Source organism: Schistocerca cancellata, chromosome 4 (genome assembly GCF_023864275.1).
Source record: "Schistocerca cancellata isolate TAMUIC-IGC-003103 chromosome 4, iqSchCanc2.1, whole genome shotgun sequence".
Classification (NCBI taxonomy): domain Eukaryota; kingdom Metazoa; phylum Arthropoda; class Insecta; order Orthoptera; family Acrididae; genus Schistocerca; species Schistocerca cancellata.
In genome coordinates, this window is record NC_064629.1 from 121,412,819 (window position 1) to 121,428,083 (window position 15,265).

General features: G+C 39.4%; 1 protein-coding gene across 1 annotated transcript in view; it reads right to left on the bottom strand.

Moving 5' to 3' along the window:
• Positions 1-9,652: 9,652 nt before the first annotated feature.
• Positions 9,653-15,265, bottom strand: part of LOC126184604 (WSC domain-containing protein 1-like) — a 401,052-nt gene continuing 395,439 nt past the window's right edge. Inside the window, exon 7 of the mRNA XM_049927057.1 lies at positions 9,653-10,708. Within this exon, the coding sequence (XP_049783014.1) occupies positions 10,555-10,708 (154 nt within the window). The 3' untranslated portion in view covers positions 9,653-10,554. The remainder of the gene's footprint in view (positions 10,709-15,265) is intronic.

Here is a 15,265-nt window from a genome sequence, read left to right on the forward strand (position 1 = left end):
GTAAAAAGGTATTACAGTTTTCTTTAATAACAATCCCTCTTGCTCACAGGTACAGTCAAGAAAGCATCTCGCTCGTGTTGATTTATTAGACTTGTAATTCTGGTTTCTATGTGCAATTATAGTATTTCTGGTTTTTCAATTAGTTCGTTGTAAATGGTGTTTAAAATATTTTGTCGTATTGAGAAAGAACCGAGCAAGATACATGTACGTTGAGTCACACTACCACACACAGAACAGCTACACTTGTGTTTTGTTGTTTCGTAGCTTTTATAGTTGCAGGGGACTTAATTAATCAATTGTGTTAATGGAAATTCCTTGTCATTCTTTATTTTTATTATTTGCAGTCAGATTGCGTATTAATAATAGTCAGGGCCAACCGGTTACGAGACTTCGTAACCGGTCACACAGCTAGTAAAATTATTGCATTTATTGATTAATATTAGTCTTTTCTTTTTAATTAAGCCCCCTTGCATGCTTTGGTAAAGGTGTAACCCCAAACACACAGGCATAACGTGGAAAAAAACTTTTTTGAAATATTTTCGTGTTTAGACGACTTTGTTTATGGTAATAAGTCTGAGTTTGGTTTGGTTAAGCATATCATAATCGATAATTTTGTTTGTTCAAAGATAATAATTATTAGACCTATTCTCTGCCACAACTAACAATGATTAGTTATTCTGGATTCAGAATCAAATGGCTCTGAGCACTATGGGACTTAACTGCTGAGGTTATCAGTCCCCTAGAACTTCGAACTACTTAAACCTAATTATCCTAAGGACATCACATTCATCCATGCCCGAGGCAGGATTCGAACCTGCGACCGTAGCGGTCGCGCGGTTCCAGACTGTAGCGCCTAGAACCTCTCGGCCACCCCGGCCAGCGGATTCAGAATCCTCCTGCCTTAAGGATGGAATATGTGAAACAAATCTCACAAAAATCTCAAGAAGAATTTGCGGATATCGTTTGTGACTCAAATGACAAACTTCTATTTTCAATCAAATAAAAGGTTTTTAACTCCTGTTAAGGAAGATTTCCGATACTGTCGAGTTAGCAAGGACAGTTTTTCTGCTGTTACCTGGGAGTTAACAATGATTGCTACCAGCAGTGACAGACATTACTCTGCGTTTCGAGTAGTTGTCAGAGAAAATCCTAACATCCAACGGATTAAAAGAAAATTTGTCTTTTTTCCCGCCTTCAGTAAAATATCCTTCTTTAAATTCAAATTCTAAATGCGTAATTAATGGTGTATTGCTTCTTCATACACAGTTTTGGTGTTCCAGTGCACCACTTTAAAATCAGAGATCCTGAACCATATACACTCCTGGAAATGGAAAAAAGAACACATTGACACCGGTGTGTCAGACCCACCATACTTGCTCCGGACACTGCGAGAGGGCTGTACAAGCAATGATCACACGCACGGCACAGCGGACACACCAGGAACCGCGGTGTTGGCCGTCGAATGGCGCTAGCTGCGCAGCATTTGTGCACCGCCGCCGTCAGTGTCAGCCAGTTTGCCGTGGCATACGGAGCTCCATCGCAGTCTTTAACACTGGTAGCATGCCGCGACAGCGTGGACGTGAACCGTATGTGCAGTTGACGGACTTTGAGCGAGGGCGTATAGTGGGCATGCGGGAGGCCGGGTGGACGTACCGCCGAATTGCTCAACACGTGGGGCGTGAGGTCTCCACAGTACATCGATGTTGTCGCCAGTGGTCGGCGGAAGGTGCACGTGCCCGTTGACCTGGGACCGGACCGCAGCGACGCACGGATGCACGCCAAGACCGTAGGATCCTACGCAGTGCCGTAGAGGACCGCACCGCCACTTCCCAGCAAATTAGGGACACTGTTGCTCCTGGGGTATCGGCGAGGACCATTCGCAACCGTCTCCATGAAGCTGGGCTACGGTCCCGCACACCGTTAGGCCGTCTTCCGCTCACGCCCCAACATCCTACACTGGCCGTACACCACTGGTAATCGTCGAGGGGACACTGAATAGTGCACGGTACATCCAAACCGTCATCGAACCCATCGTTCTACCATTCCTAGACCGGCAAGGGAACTTGCTGTTCCAACAGGACAATGCACGTCCGCATGTATCCCGTGCCACCCAACGTGCTCTAGAAGGTGTAAGTCAACTACCCTGGCCAGCAAGATCTCCGGATCTGTCCCCCATTGAGCATGTTTGGGACTGGATGAAGCGTCGTCTCACGCGGTCTGCACGTCCAGCACGAACGCTGGTCCAACTGAGGCGCCAGGTGGAAATGGCATGGCAAGCCGTTCCACAGGACTACATCCAGCATCTCTACGATCGTCTCCATGGGAGAATAGCAGCCTGCATTGCTGCGAAAGGTGGATATACACTGTACTAGTGCCGACATTGTGCATGCTCTGTTGCCTGTGTCTATGTGCCTGTGGTTCTGTCAGTGTGATCATGTGATGTATCTGACCCCAGGAATGTGTCAATAAAGTTTCCCCTTCCTGGGAAAATGAATTCACGGTGTTCTTATTTTAATTTCCAGGAGTGTATTTGTCTTGTTCAATTAGTTTCCTCGATTATTGCTCTTGCGAAAAAATATACTTGACGAAGGTGAAGCAAAGAGCGGCTGTTGGGTTACTGTTTGTACAAAAAAATACACGCAGAACCAAGTATACTATTTTTTGTGTACGCCATTTATATGAATTTCGTTGGTAACAGTGAGCGGGGGATGCGAAGAATTGCTCCTGAACGCAAGCAATTGCAGACGAAAATGTTTGAGAAGCCCAGTCTGAGAAAACTTCTCAAGCACAATGAGTAGGATTCACCTAGATGTAGTGTAAATTAGTGTAGTGTGACTGAAAGAACAGTATTTCCGGTCAGGTCAAAAAGAACACGTAAATAGGAATGCTAGTGAACTGCTACGAACAGCATAGCGAACACATCATCTTAGCTAAGACACACACAGAATCACGACAGCGAGAAGACTAGTATAGTACTGGTGCACACCCTTCCGCAAACCTTGTGTCCATAATTTGGGTTCTTGAGTCTGAAATCAAGTGAAGGTCATTTTGATAATATGGATTTATACATCAGTTGATTAATTGTTGGTTAATAATCTTTTATCAAGTGATAGATTAATCATATATCTGGTAATTTGCTCCTCCACTCCCCCTCCCCATAATATTACTACGTCTACGCGGACATAAGTGTTAACAACCCCCAATGCAGTGCTTTGCAGGAGCGGGGGCTGCATGAGTCGTGAGTCATGAATATGATTATCTTCCCTATATGCTTGGTGTAAGGTGTACTCATGGAGCACAATGCATGACGTTGTTCATTTTTGTATTTATAGTAAAAATATCCATTAAAATGTCTTAAGAGTAAGTGGAAGGCGCGATGTTCATTATTGCAGTTGCGCAGATGCACATGACCTATGTTTGTGTGCTATCAGCTATAATGGTTGCATAGAAGGATCTTTTTATATAACATGTGAAGATGCTAGACGTCATTTGTGCGTTGTCATGTGCAGCCGGCCGCGGTGGCCGTGCGGTTCTAGGCGCTCCAGTCCGGAGCCGCGCTGCTGCTGCGGTCGCAGGTTCGAATCCTGCCTCGGGCATGGGTGTGTGTGATGTCCTTAGGTTAGTTAGGTTTAAGTAGTTCTAAGTTCTAGGGGACTGATGACCACAGCAGTTGAGTCCCATAGTGCTCAGAGCCATTTGAACCATTTTTGTCATGCGCAAGGCATCACTCTGTCTCTTTTTTTGTGTCTCTTTCTTTTTGTCATTTTCTCATATAATTTGGGTGTGGGTGGGTATATGTGCTCGTTTGTGTGTGTAGGGTGAATCACCTAAAACGAAATGGAAAGTGCCACTGATGTGCGACTATCACAGAATGAATTGGTAATCAGGGGCTCGTACTGTCAGTCAAGCACCGGCCGTTGTGGCCGAGCGGTTCTAAGCGCATCAGTCTGGAACCGCGCGACCGCTACGGTTCGAATCCTGCCTGAGGCATGGATGTCTGTGATGTCCTTAGGTTAATTAGGTTTAAGTAGTTCCAAGTTCTAGGGGACTGATGACCTCAGATGTTAAGTCCCATGGTGCTCAGAGCCATTTGAACCATTTGAATTTTTCAGTCAAGCAACGGATGGTAATAATACTTAGAAACTGTATTTCTTGTGCAAACATTTGAAATGACATTAAAAAACTAAAAGTAGGGCAAATTAGAATGCTAGTGGTGTTTGTTACAGGTTTGTACTGAGAGTTGTTTACGAGAGATCGTATTTTGTAAAGTTCCCACGCCGACACTTGTACAACACTTGCGGCAGCACACAATAAAGAAAAACACAAGTGCATATGCTGCTTATGTGGATTATGACCTGTAACGAGACAACTGACCATCACAGGTTTTGTTAAAAATGATCATTGGCCGTAACAATACACTCTCCCAATCTGGAGTGGAACGACTGCTGCACACCTCCTAGCATTTCAGCGGAGATGGCCGAGCAGGCAGCAGGCGGCATCGGATGTAGCTGGTATGTTCCTATAGACAGCGTCTTCCAGCTTTCCTCATTGAAAAATGTCTACATTAGTCAAATGTGGGGAATGGGCCAGCCAAGATATAGGTTCTCTGTTTCCGATCTAACGATACGGAAACAATTTCTGAAGTCATGCCGTAGTACTTCGTACAGTGTGGGCTGTACAGCCATCATGTTGGCACCAAAGGTTCCTCCTAGTCTCCAGAAGAATGTCTTCTAGTATCAGTGGAAGATGGTCTGTTTGGAGGCTGCGATACCTGTGCACATTCAGTGTTATGTCTACGAAAAATTGGGCCTATGAGCTGACGGTTCACTATTCTACACCACACGTTTATTCTCCATGTAATCTGATATTCCAGCTGACGAAGCCAATGGGGATTGTCAAGAGACCAATACTGCATGTTTCGCAGTTTATCTGGTCATGACTGGTAAATGTGGCTTCATCACTAAACAAGATAAAAGTATATGATGTATCTGGAGTATCCTGTCTTAATGCCCAGGTACAGAAGGTAACATGATTCTCGTAATCATTTCCATACAGCTCTTGATGGAGAGACTTGTGATAGGGATAGAACCTGGAGAATGTGTAGGATACTTGCCTGAATCATGCTACTTCCTTGTGCGATTGTACAGGAACGAACAAGCGGATCAACTGCAACGCCAGCAACCACCTCTTCTGTCGTCACTTATTTCCTTCTGTTACTTTGTCTATATGTTACGCTGCCACTTAAAGTTAATTGGTTGAAGAGATTGATAAATAACTGCCGAGATGGTTGACGTCTATTGTAAATAATGCCGCATAGACATTACGAGGACGAACGGCATTTTTCCTACACTCTCTATACACCATGAGCATGTCGGCTTTTTCTGCGTTGGTAAATCCCATCGTCCAGTCACGACCTACTGCTTCGACTGTTACATACTAAATGACCAGCGAGGAGTCGCAATGCACTCAAGGAACACAAGCATGCTGTAAGGTTTTCCGTGATTTCCCTAAATCACTCCAGGTGAATGCCGGGATGGTTCCTTTGAATGGGCACGTCCTTCCCTAATCCGATGAGGCGGATGACCTCGCTGTTTCGTCTCCTCCGCCAAAACAACCCAACCAACCCATGCTGTAAGCAAACAGAACATCGTACCTAGCTACTACGCAGGTTGAATGACAGAGGCAGATGACGGTGTGGAAACTTAAGAAAATACGATAACTCGCAAACGAGTCGCACTAGACTCCTGCAGCAAACAACACTGATACACGAACTTCAGTTTGTTAATGTTAACAGGAATTGTTCCATTTAAAAAACGTATGTCTGCACAAAAATACTTTCTAAGTGTTATTACAATCAGTTTATTGGCTAACAACATGAGTCTCTGACTACCAATCCATTCTGTGAAAACAACACATCAGCAGCATTTTCCATTTCCGCAATATTTGCTGTTCACGTTGTAGACGATTCATCAATTAATTATATATATATATATATTTGCAGATGAAGTTGGATCTCATTAATTTTGTGAAGCTTAATTGTGAGAATCTTTCTTGCTATGGTTAAAGCGAGATCTTCATATGGTTGTACAACAAGATCGACGTTGACATATGAAATATATGATAATCTCCCTCTGCTACAATACTCTCGTATTCAGATTTATACTAGTAGGACAGTCATCTCCTTGATTTACCCTGACTGGTTGTCTCGTATTATCACTGTACAATACTTTAACATCTACACATATCTTCTTATTCACAATGCTTTGTCTCATATGTAGTTAAAATACTGTTTTTTAATTTTTTGTTAATGGCGGGAAAACTTAGAACGTAATCGAAATTTTAGGCGGATCAGTAAAACAGAACAACTATGTTTTGCTTCGAATTCTTTCTACAGAATGTTTATTCGGCCTTTTGTAATTTTATTGTGTAGAGGGAACTGATGGGTGCAGCTAATGATCTCGAAGAATATACGTTCTTGATAAGTAATTAATCAAGATTTGTGACACAGTCGCAGTTTCATTCATTCACAAGTCATTATCTACATTAAAATGTACAAAAATGTTATAAATTAAACATGAAATAAAACGTTTTTCAAACATTTTGTTGCTCACATATTACAGCAGCATACTACATCTGGAGTGCATAGATTATACTGTGGAATGTTTTATAACTAGATGCAAGGAACATATCAGCTCAAATAACAAGACTGCTTCTGGCCAATGTACAGCATGTTGTTCTGAGAGTACTATGGAAAAACGTGTCTCCTAAAGGAATTAAGCTAAACATACTTCAAGAATGGGAAATATATAAACGGAAGATAAGGAGCTGGACAAATTGATGAGCGGGTAGTCCAAATATAATACAATAACTTTTTGATCTTTCTAAAATGAGTCATGATTCAATGAGGCAGATAGCTTATGATAAATCAGCAATTTATAAAATGCTGCGTTAATGTGTGGGGCCTTTATCAGTACAATTTCTAAGTATTTAGATGTAACCTTTTGATCTGTGAGAGGGAGTGCATATGAAGACATAATAGACAATTGATGGCACCTTTCAGATTGTTGTATGTAAACAACCAAAGAACGCCTATCGAATTTTGAATTCATTAAGAATGTGCAGTGAAACGTAGAGTAAAAGACTAAAAATGCATGTATGTCATAAAGGATTTATTGCACTGATTTAATCTGTGTACACGAAATATCTGAAAATTTTGTACTTCATGTTTCGTGAATAACATTGTACCTTGTAATGTAGTGAACGGTTTAAGAACGAACGAAAATGATAAATGAGTCACTAATAAAAGTATTATTTGCAATCCTAAGAGAAATCCTAGTCAAGAAATTACAGATATGTTGAGCTGCTGATCCTTATTCCAAACCAATATTGAAATTAAACACGTCCTTGGATTTGTGCGTTGTACCTAGCTAATTTAAAACAAAAAATATTCACTTGTCCAGTTTCTGTGTATATCTTTTTGAAAACTGATTTCTGTTTACAAATTTTAACATAATCTACAACTTCAGATTTATATGGATGGGAGTCGGTCATTAGAATTATTGATGAATAGTGATAAACCTTACTTACGTTTCACTTTCACTGGAAGAACTTTAATTAACACAATTCCTGTGGCTCATTAAAACTCTGCGATAGAAACCTACTTCTAGGAACTTAGTGATAATAATTTTTAGAACACTTCTACTGAAACGATAGATTACTGAAACTTCTACAGTGAACTGCAGTGAATAATTTCATGTTTTGCGTCAGGTACTCTAAATTAAAACTGTGAACTTCCTTTTCCACATTAGATTTCAAATGTACCATGTTTCCATTTATTACATACATATTTTCAGTCACTTTTGCACTTAATGACTTGCCGTAATTTTTAAAATAGCAACTGATTCATATTTATATCAATGAGTATGAAAAATGATTTGTGTTGAATTCCGTATTGAATATACGATCATATCAACTAACTCTGCGTCATGTAAGTCATCGATTGATTTTTTAATAAGTACCTGCCTTGCATATGCATTATATACTGGATGATGCAGTTGTTCAGCCTTAGCTGCGTGCGTGATAAATGCCTCAAGAGATCTCGTTGGAATGGGACATTATCAAGAAATGTTTACTTATATCATTAACAACATTGTGATAGGTAGGTCTCGTGACTCTCTTGGCAACTTTCGTTAAATACGATTACATAACGACATTAAAACCATATTACTTTCCAACATATCTACAGAGGTACTTTACAGAAGTAATTCTTCAGATGAGTTATGACAAAGATCTAATCGGAGAGACCTGAAATTTAAATAATGGTTTTTCATTGTAATTGATGTCACGCTTAGTGCCATGTGTTTTGTGTAATAAGAGCTAAAGAATATAAGAAATGTTAGGATACTGTTGTCCACATTTTGGGTGTGATTTACGAGCATAGACATGTAATTGTTCAGCAATTCCTGCTAGCATTTCAATCTGTTGGATGATACACTGCACAGAACATTTCCTTTACGTTTGAGAATAATCTTATGAAGCGTCTTTGTATTACATATATTTGTGAGTTACAAATATCAGTGTTCAAACTCTGGATATGTTTTCCTTTAAGGTTGGTGTGACTCTTCAGAAAAGGGGCCTTGCATGTTAAACTGAGGAAATAACACAAATTGAAGTGCAGCAATGGTACATTGTTTGCAGGTATCACAGTTTATGAATGAGTATCCATTCCAGAAAGCTTTATTAAAAAAATATGTACAATTAACAAATCAAATATTAAAATTCTGATAAAACAACACATAAGTTACTATCTCTTTGAAAAGCTGAACTAAATTTATATTAAAAATACACATTTATTGTTTCGTCTGAGGCATTATGATTATTAATTCTGTGAAATGCATATGTACAATAATTTGAAAAATTGATTTTGAGTGATTCTGTGTTGCAATAGCTTTCTTAATTTTACAAGAATGTTTTACAGAGTGGCATAGATTCTCTTTGTTGTGCTCCTCGCATAGCGCTGTAACACCACAAAAGAAGCTGCTTATTTGGATGTGCATAAACCACTTACTGTGTTTTCTTCAAGTCAATGTTTCTTCATCCATTCAACAATGCAAGACCGTTACCTCAATTGACTGTGTCGCTCAATGTTCCTCCACAGGAAAACTCCACCATCGCACATTTACACTATCAAAATCTGTTAGAATATCTACCACATCTGTGATTATACCTAGTATTCACTACAAGCTGCCATTTATCGACCAGCACACAAGAAAGTAACTGATTTCCGATCGATCTGTTTTCCATCGGCCAGATCAGGTGTCTGGATGGAATCCGTAATTGATACTTTTAGCAGTAAAATGTAAATATTAAAGGTATCAATCGTTATTATTCTGCAGAATGTGAGAAGGAAGACGTGACGTATATAAAACATGGACGAAACAGGTAGCTTCTTCAGATTATATTTCGTATCTAACCAAGCATCCAGTATTGGATTTATTGCATAATTTTGGTCACAGCCATAGAGTAGTACTGGAGTAACACGATTGATATTTTCAGTGTAGCTGATATGCAGCAAGTGTTGGTGTTACCTGGAACCCTTCCCGGATAGTGACTACTGCGTGCAATTACTTATCCTTTAATTTTATTGCTAGTATACAACATTTTGGTGTTGTCTATTTCGAAAAATAAGCTCTTACACGTTATGAATTGTCATCTACGAGGCAATACATCACGCTGACAGGTTCTCTTAGCTTTTAATTGTTCGTGCCGTTCGTTCTGATTTATTGACTCCATGTCAGAAATGAAACTGAATGAAGCTTCATCGTCTGACATATTGAAATGCTACTAACATTTCTTATACAAATATCCGTGTTTTCGAATGAAATGTTATTGACATGACACTTTTCTGCTTGGAAAGATTTATACTTTCACTCTCCCATATGTCATTACGGTACAAACATTCAGGTAGACTTTACATGTCATGTGAATATTTCGTATCTGTGCAGTAAGGCAGTTAAAGGTAATACCGGCTCCATAAATTAATTTCATACTACATGGTCGACGTGTCTATGAAATGATTAAAGTGTGAATTGCGAGATGTAGATTGTGATAGCTTTCTTATAATTTCTAGGGCTGTAATATTCGAAAAGAGAACTTAGCAAGATCGTCGAAGTCATTAATTTGCCGAAAGACTAGAGCTTACGACTAGTAGCGCAAAATAAGGAAGGAACTATTTGCCTCTAACCCACTTGAGGAACTGCAGCACACTGGATAGTGTAAATGGCGGATAACGTAAAAATTGTATTTCCAAAGACAGGAAAGTTTTTAAGCCTTTACTCAGGGTTTCATTTTACTGTATCAGACTTGGTGTAGCACCATGGAGCATCAACGTACATCTATCTACAAATTTAATTCGAGTGTTTTCTTAAAAATAACGTTCTGGAATAAAACGTAGCACCTTGTTAGTGAGCGCTTTAGTAATCACGAACTCTTGAACACTTCTTCAGTCCAACGTCACAACCTACAAAATCGTGACCAGACTACTTTTAGCGTGGCTCAGTGAACGTCTGATACATTGTGGTGAAGATTACCAGTGTAAAACTTATACAAATGTGTTGGTATTCTACCCCAACCTCTCTTCTGGATCGTTCGGTCAAGATCGTGGATCACCTGGTCCAGAATCTTGTGTAGCTTCTTAGAGAAGGGATCCCTGTAACAAAAGAAAACGAAGATAATGACATGACAAGGAAACAGATAATTTCGCAATGGAATCAACTTACAGGCCAGAGAACTGGAAAAAGACAGCCAAAACAATAGGTGAGGTTGATCTTTTTACACTCATCACTGTGTGTAAGGGACGGATAGCCATATAAAATCATTGTTATTTGTGGAAAAGGCGTGCCTCACCCGGAGACTAGAATGCACTATCTGCGATTTTTCTAACCTACACAGCACTTACTGGTCGTGATAGACTAACGCAACCACTTAATTTCATTAACATAATGTGACAAGCAAAAATACTCAGACAACTTCCTATTAAGAAAATCTGCTTGTGCAATTCCTACCATTTATAATTCAATAATCCGTTAAACAGCCTTCGTATTTTCCTTACCTTTGTTAAAAGTGGAGTTGAACTAATTTACGTTCGTTCGCCATATAGTTGTTACGTACTGTTTGAATACATTACATTCCTTTCCATAATTTGCTTAAAGTGTCTATTTAAGATTGTTCTCGAAAGACATCGAACTTTTATAGTTTTCACTCATTTCGTGTCTTCTGCGACGTTAAAATTACGTTCAGCCAATATCTGTGTGGTGTGTACACTTTCTTTTTTACGTTTGCCTGCCATCTGGAAGTTACCTGCACACCTCATTGGAAGATAATTAGTCACTAATTCCTGCTTTATTGTTCTTCAAGTGCTGTAATGAAAAATTAATTTCTGTTAGTTGCTTAAACTTTATCATTCTTTCTTACTGTATTTTGGCGTTATTGCCATTTTATAGTACCACTCCGTCTTCAGGCCACAAGTGGCCCATCGGGACCATCCGACCGCCGTATCATCCTCAGTTGAGGATGCGGATAGGAGGGGCGTGTGGTCAGCACACCGCTCTCCTGGTCGTTATGATGGTTTTCTTTGACAGGAGCCGCTACTATTCGGTCGAGTAGCTCCTCAATTGGCATCACGAGGCTGAGTGCACCCCGAAAAATGGCATCAGCGCATGGCGGCTGGATAGTCACCCATCCAAGTGCCGGCCACGCCCGACAGCGCTTAACTTCGGTGATCTCACGGGAACCGGTGTATCCACTGCGGCAAGGCCGTTGCCATTTTATAGTACAACCTGCAAATATTATATATAGTCTAGATGCCGACAATTAGATAGAATTTTACATAGAATGTGTACAAAGGAGTCCTGACGTTAAGTTATTCGTATTGCATGTACGTACTGGTATTCATTTCTATATACTCTGTGTCAAATACCATCTAATCGACATCTACAATACGTATAATGACTGAAGGTTATACTAGAAAATGGCTGTAACGCCGAAATAAGCATAGAGTACGAAATAATAATAATAATAATAATATTTAAACAGCTAACAGGAATTGGCTATTCACTGAAATTTCATACTGTGACCTGTATTGGGCTGTAGACTCCACAACGGGGAAATTACTAAAAATATTTTAAATGCGTCAGTTTTTTGTGTTTACTGCTGAAGTATCGTCATGTGTGATAAATATGGATGTTGTCGTACGTTAGGAAGTATGGGGCAAAATGACAGGACTGGGGGTTCGTATTCAATTAGGGGGATTGTAACGGGGATTCCAGTAAAGTATCAGATGAGGCTATACATTATGCAGTCGAGACAATGAGAATCATGGAACAAAGAAGAAATATTTGTGCCCTGAAGGCAGAACGGGAAATGGTGTGTTTTGAATTAGACAACTGAATGGGGAACGAGGAAGTAGCAACTAGGATAAGGTAACAAGCATATAGTGGAGTGAGAATACCTCAGAAATCAAATTTCCGATTTCGGTTAACAATCATTTTTAAGTTCGCATCTGAAACGAGAGAAAAGCGTCAACCAGTTTTTTGAGGAAAGTAGAGTGCAGCTAACTCGTAGGAGCAACATTAGGAGTAGATCAGTATAAAAATCTAGTAAATAGGAAGTAGTCTTGCTTCTAGGTTGCACTAACGTAAGGGAAGTAGGCCAAATGCTCCATGAAGAGCTTGGTATAGACTACTGTATCACAAGCATTGTGAGAACTAGTTTCAATGTTAGTGAAGTGACAGAGAACACAGATATTTTGCTGATTCAGTTCACACACTTGTAGTAGGAAGAGCAGGAAGCAACCTGGTTAGCAACTTAGAGTATAGTATTAATGGTGTCCTGGAGGAAGTAGGAGAAGCATACCACACCCACAAGTTGGATTTGTCGAGATTTGCAGAGACGTGATCAGGCCTGGGTTAACACAGCTGTAAGCCATGTAAACAAATAAACAAAGTCTCATATCTTTGCTGTACCTAGTTTTCAGTTCGGAGCTGGGGATACAGAAATCATGGCCTGCACATGAATAGGAGGGGGAGGGGTAAGTTAGATGAGCATCTAGAAGAAAATGTAAAGTGGTGAGAGCACAAGCACACAAGGCAAAGTACCTGTGATTAGGGGGCCAGACTCAGGCTATAGACTGATATTCTTGAAAGAAATTAGAACGGAACAGGACCATATTAACAGTCCACAGAAACATAAAATTAGTTTGTTTCACCAGAACAGTCTCGAGCTGAAGAACAACATAGATCAGTTTCTTGTATCGCAAGTAGATGTGGAAAATTTTGAAGTGATAGACGTTCTGTGCCTCTCTGAACAACATGTAACCACAGGGATAGCGAAGTTAAATGTGATTGATTGTAGACTGTCACCACTTTCGTATAGAGAAAACATGGGAAAAAGGACTCAAGTTCAACATGCAGAAAAAATTGTGATAATGTAAAAGAATTTTTAAACAAGTTTTATTTGGCAGATCAGTATGTGCTTCTAAGTTGTTACTATTGGAAACATGAAACTATGTAAGTCTACAGATCACCTCTAGGCAACTTTCAACTACTTATGACAAATCTAGATGTTTTATTGAATTACCCTTCAGACAGTCTGAAACAGGCAGTAATTTGCGGAGAGTTCCAAGTAGATTTCTTAATAAATTCTGATAGGAAAGATGAATTGGAAAAATTATTTGGTTGTTTCAGTCTGATTTCATTAGTGAACTCTCTGTTTCACTTACAGAAAGGTAGCAGGACACTGACTGATAATATTGTTACAGACCTTGCTCAATCTGAAAAAAATTAATGTGTACCACATTGTTAACATTCTATCTGACAATGATGCACATTTCGTGGAAATAAACAATGTAGCACCTTACAGGTCTGAAGCATTTTCATACAAAGCAATGTGGCTTATTAACGAGTAAAGTAGTCAATATTTTAAGAGTAATTTAAAAGAGGTGGTATAGGATGAGGTACATATAGAAAAAGACAGGTAACATTCTATACAATCAACAGTCATTTATGTCTGTATTTTAAAGCAGCTTTTGTAAGTTAACAGGTAGAACATAAATAACTAAAGAGATTGAAATTTTTACTCTGCAGCGGTGTCTGGACAGATGATGAAACTTCCTGCCGGTTAAAACTGTGTACCGGACGGAGACTCGAGCTCGGGAACAAGGTACTGTCAGAAACAAAGCGATGAGGGCGGGTCGTGAGTCATGCTTGGGTAGTTCACGAAAACCAAAGGACCCGAGTTCGAGCCTCGGTGTGGCCTGCCGTTTTCATCTGCCAGGAAGTTTCAAATGAAGAGATTAAAATCTCATGTATGGCGGAAAGGGAAATTTATGTAAAAGATAGAATAAGTCAATACCGGAAAATACAGATAATACTGTAATATTTTTCTAGAAAGTTATTAAAATGCCCAGAGATATACGTGCCCTGGTAGAAATTAATAATGTAGATAATAAGATTAAAACTGTTGGGGGTATTGTGAAAAGGGGACAGTGTGAGAGAGTGCAATATATCACAAAAATTAAACTGAATGACGATGTTTGTGACTGATAATTCACAAATATTTGAAACAGTCAGATTCTAATTGTAGCAGCAAAAATGATATTTGATAGGTCAGCCGAAGAAGCATGAGAATACATTAAAAATGTTGTTCCACAAAGCTTCAAGTAACTAGAAGCAGCACCAACATCCTTCACTGATATTAAAAGAATTATAAAAATTCTAAGAAACTAAAACCCACATGCTGTTGATGAAACTTCGAATAGAATTCTGGAAAGTTGGTCTAACTTAATAATTAAAATCCTTAGTGATATATGGCATGCATCACTGGCATGGGGGATTTTTCAGTCAGATTACAATATGTAATTATAAGACATCTTTATAAGAAAGGTGATGAGAAGACTTTAATAATTATCTCCCAAATTTCTTACTGACTCTTTCTCCAAAGGATTCAGAAAAGTAGTAAACTCAACAGTAGTCTCACATTTTAGTAGAAACAGTTTACTTAGTACACCACCATTTGGATTCCAGAAGGGTTGGTCGACTGAGAAAGCTGCTCACATATTCACCCATCAAATTTTACTAGCGTCAAATAATAAAATACCGCTGTGTGGCACATTTTGCGATCTCTCCAAGGCGTTTAATGGCATCAATGGCTTTACACATAAGTGGTTTGAATCATATTTAACGAACAGAACGGAATAGATTATACTGAA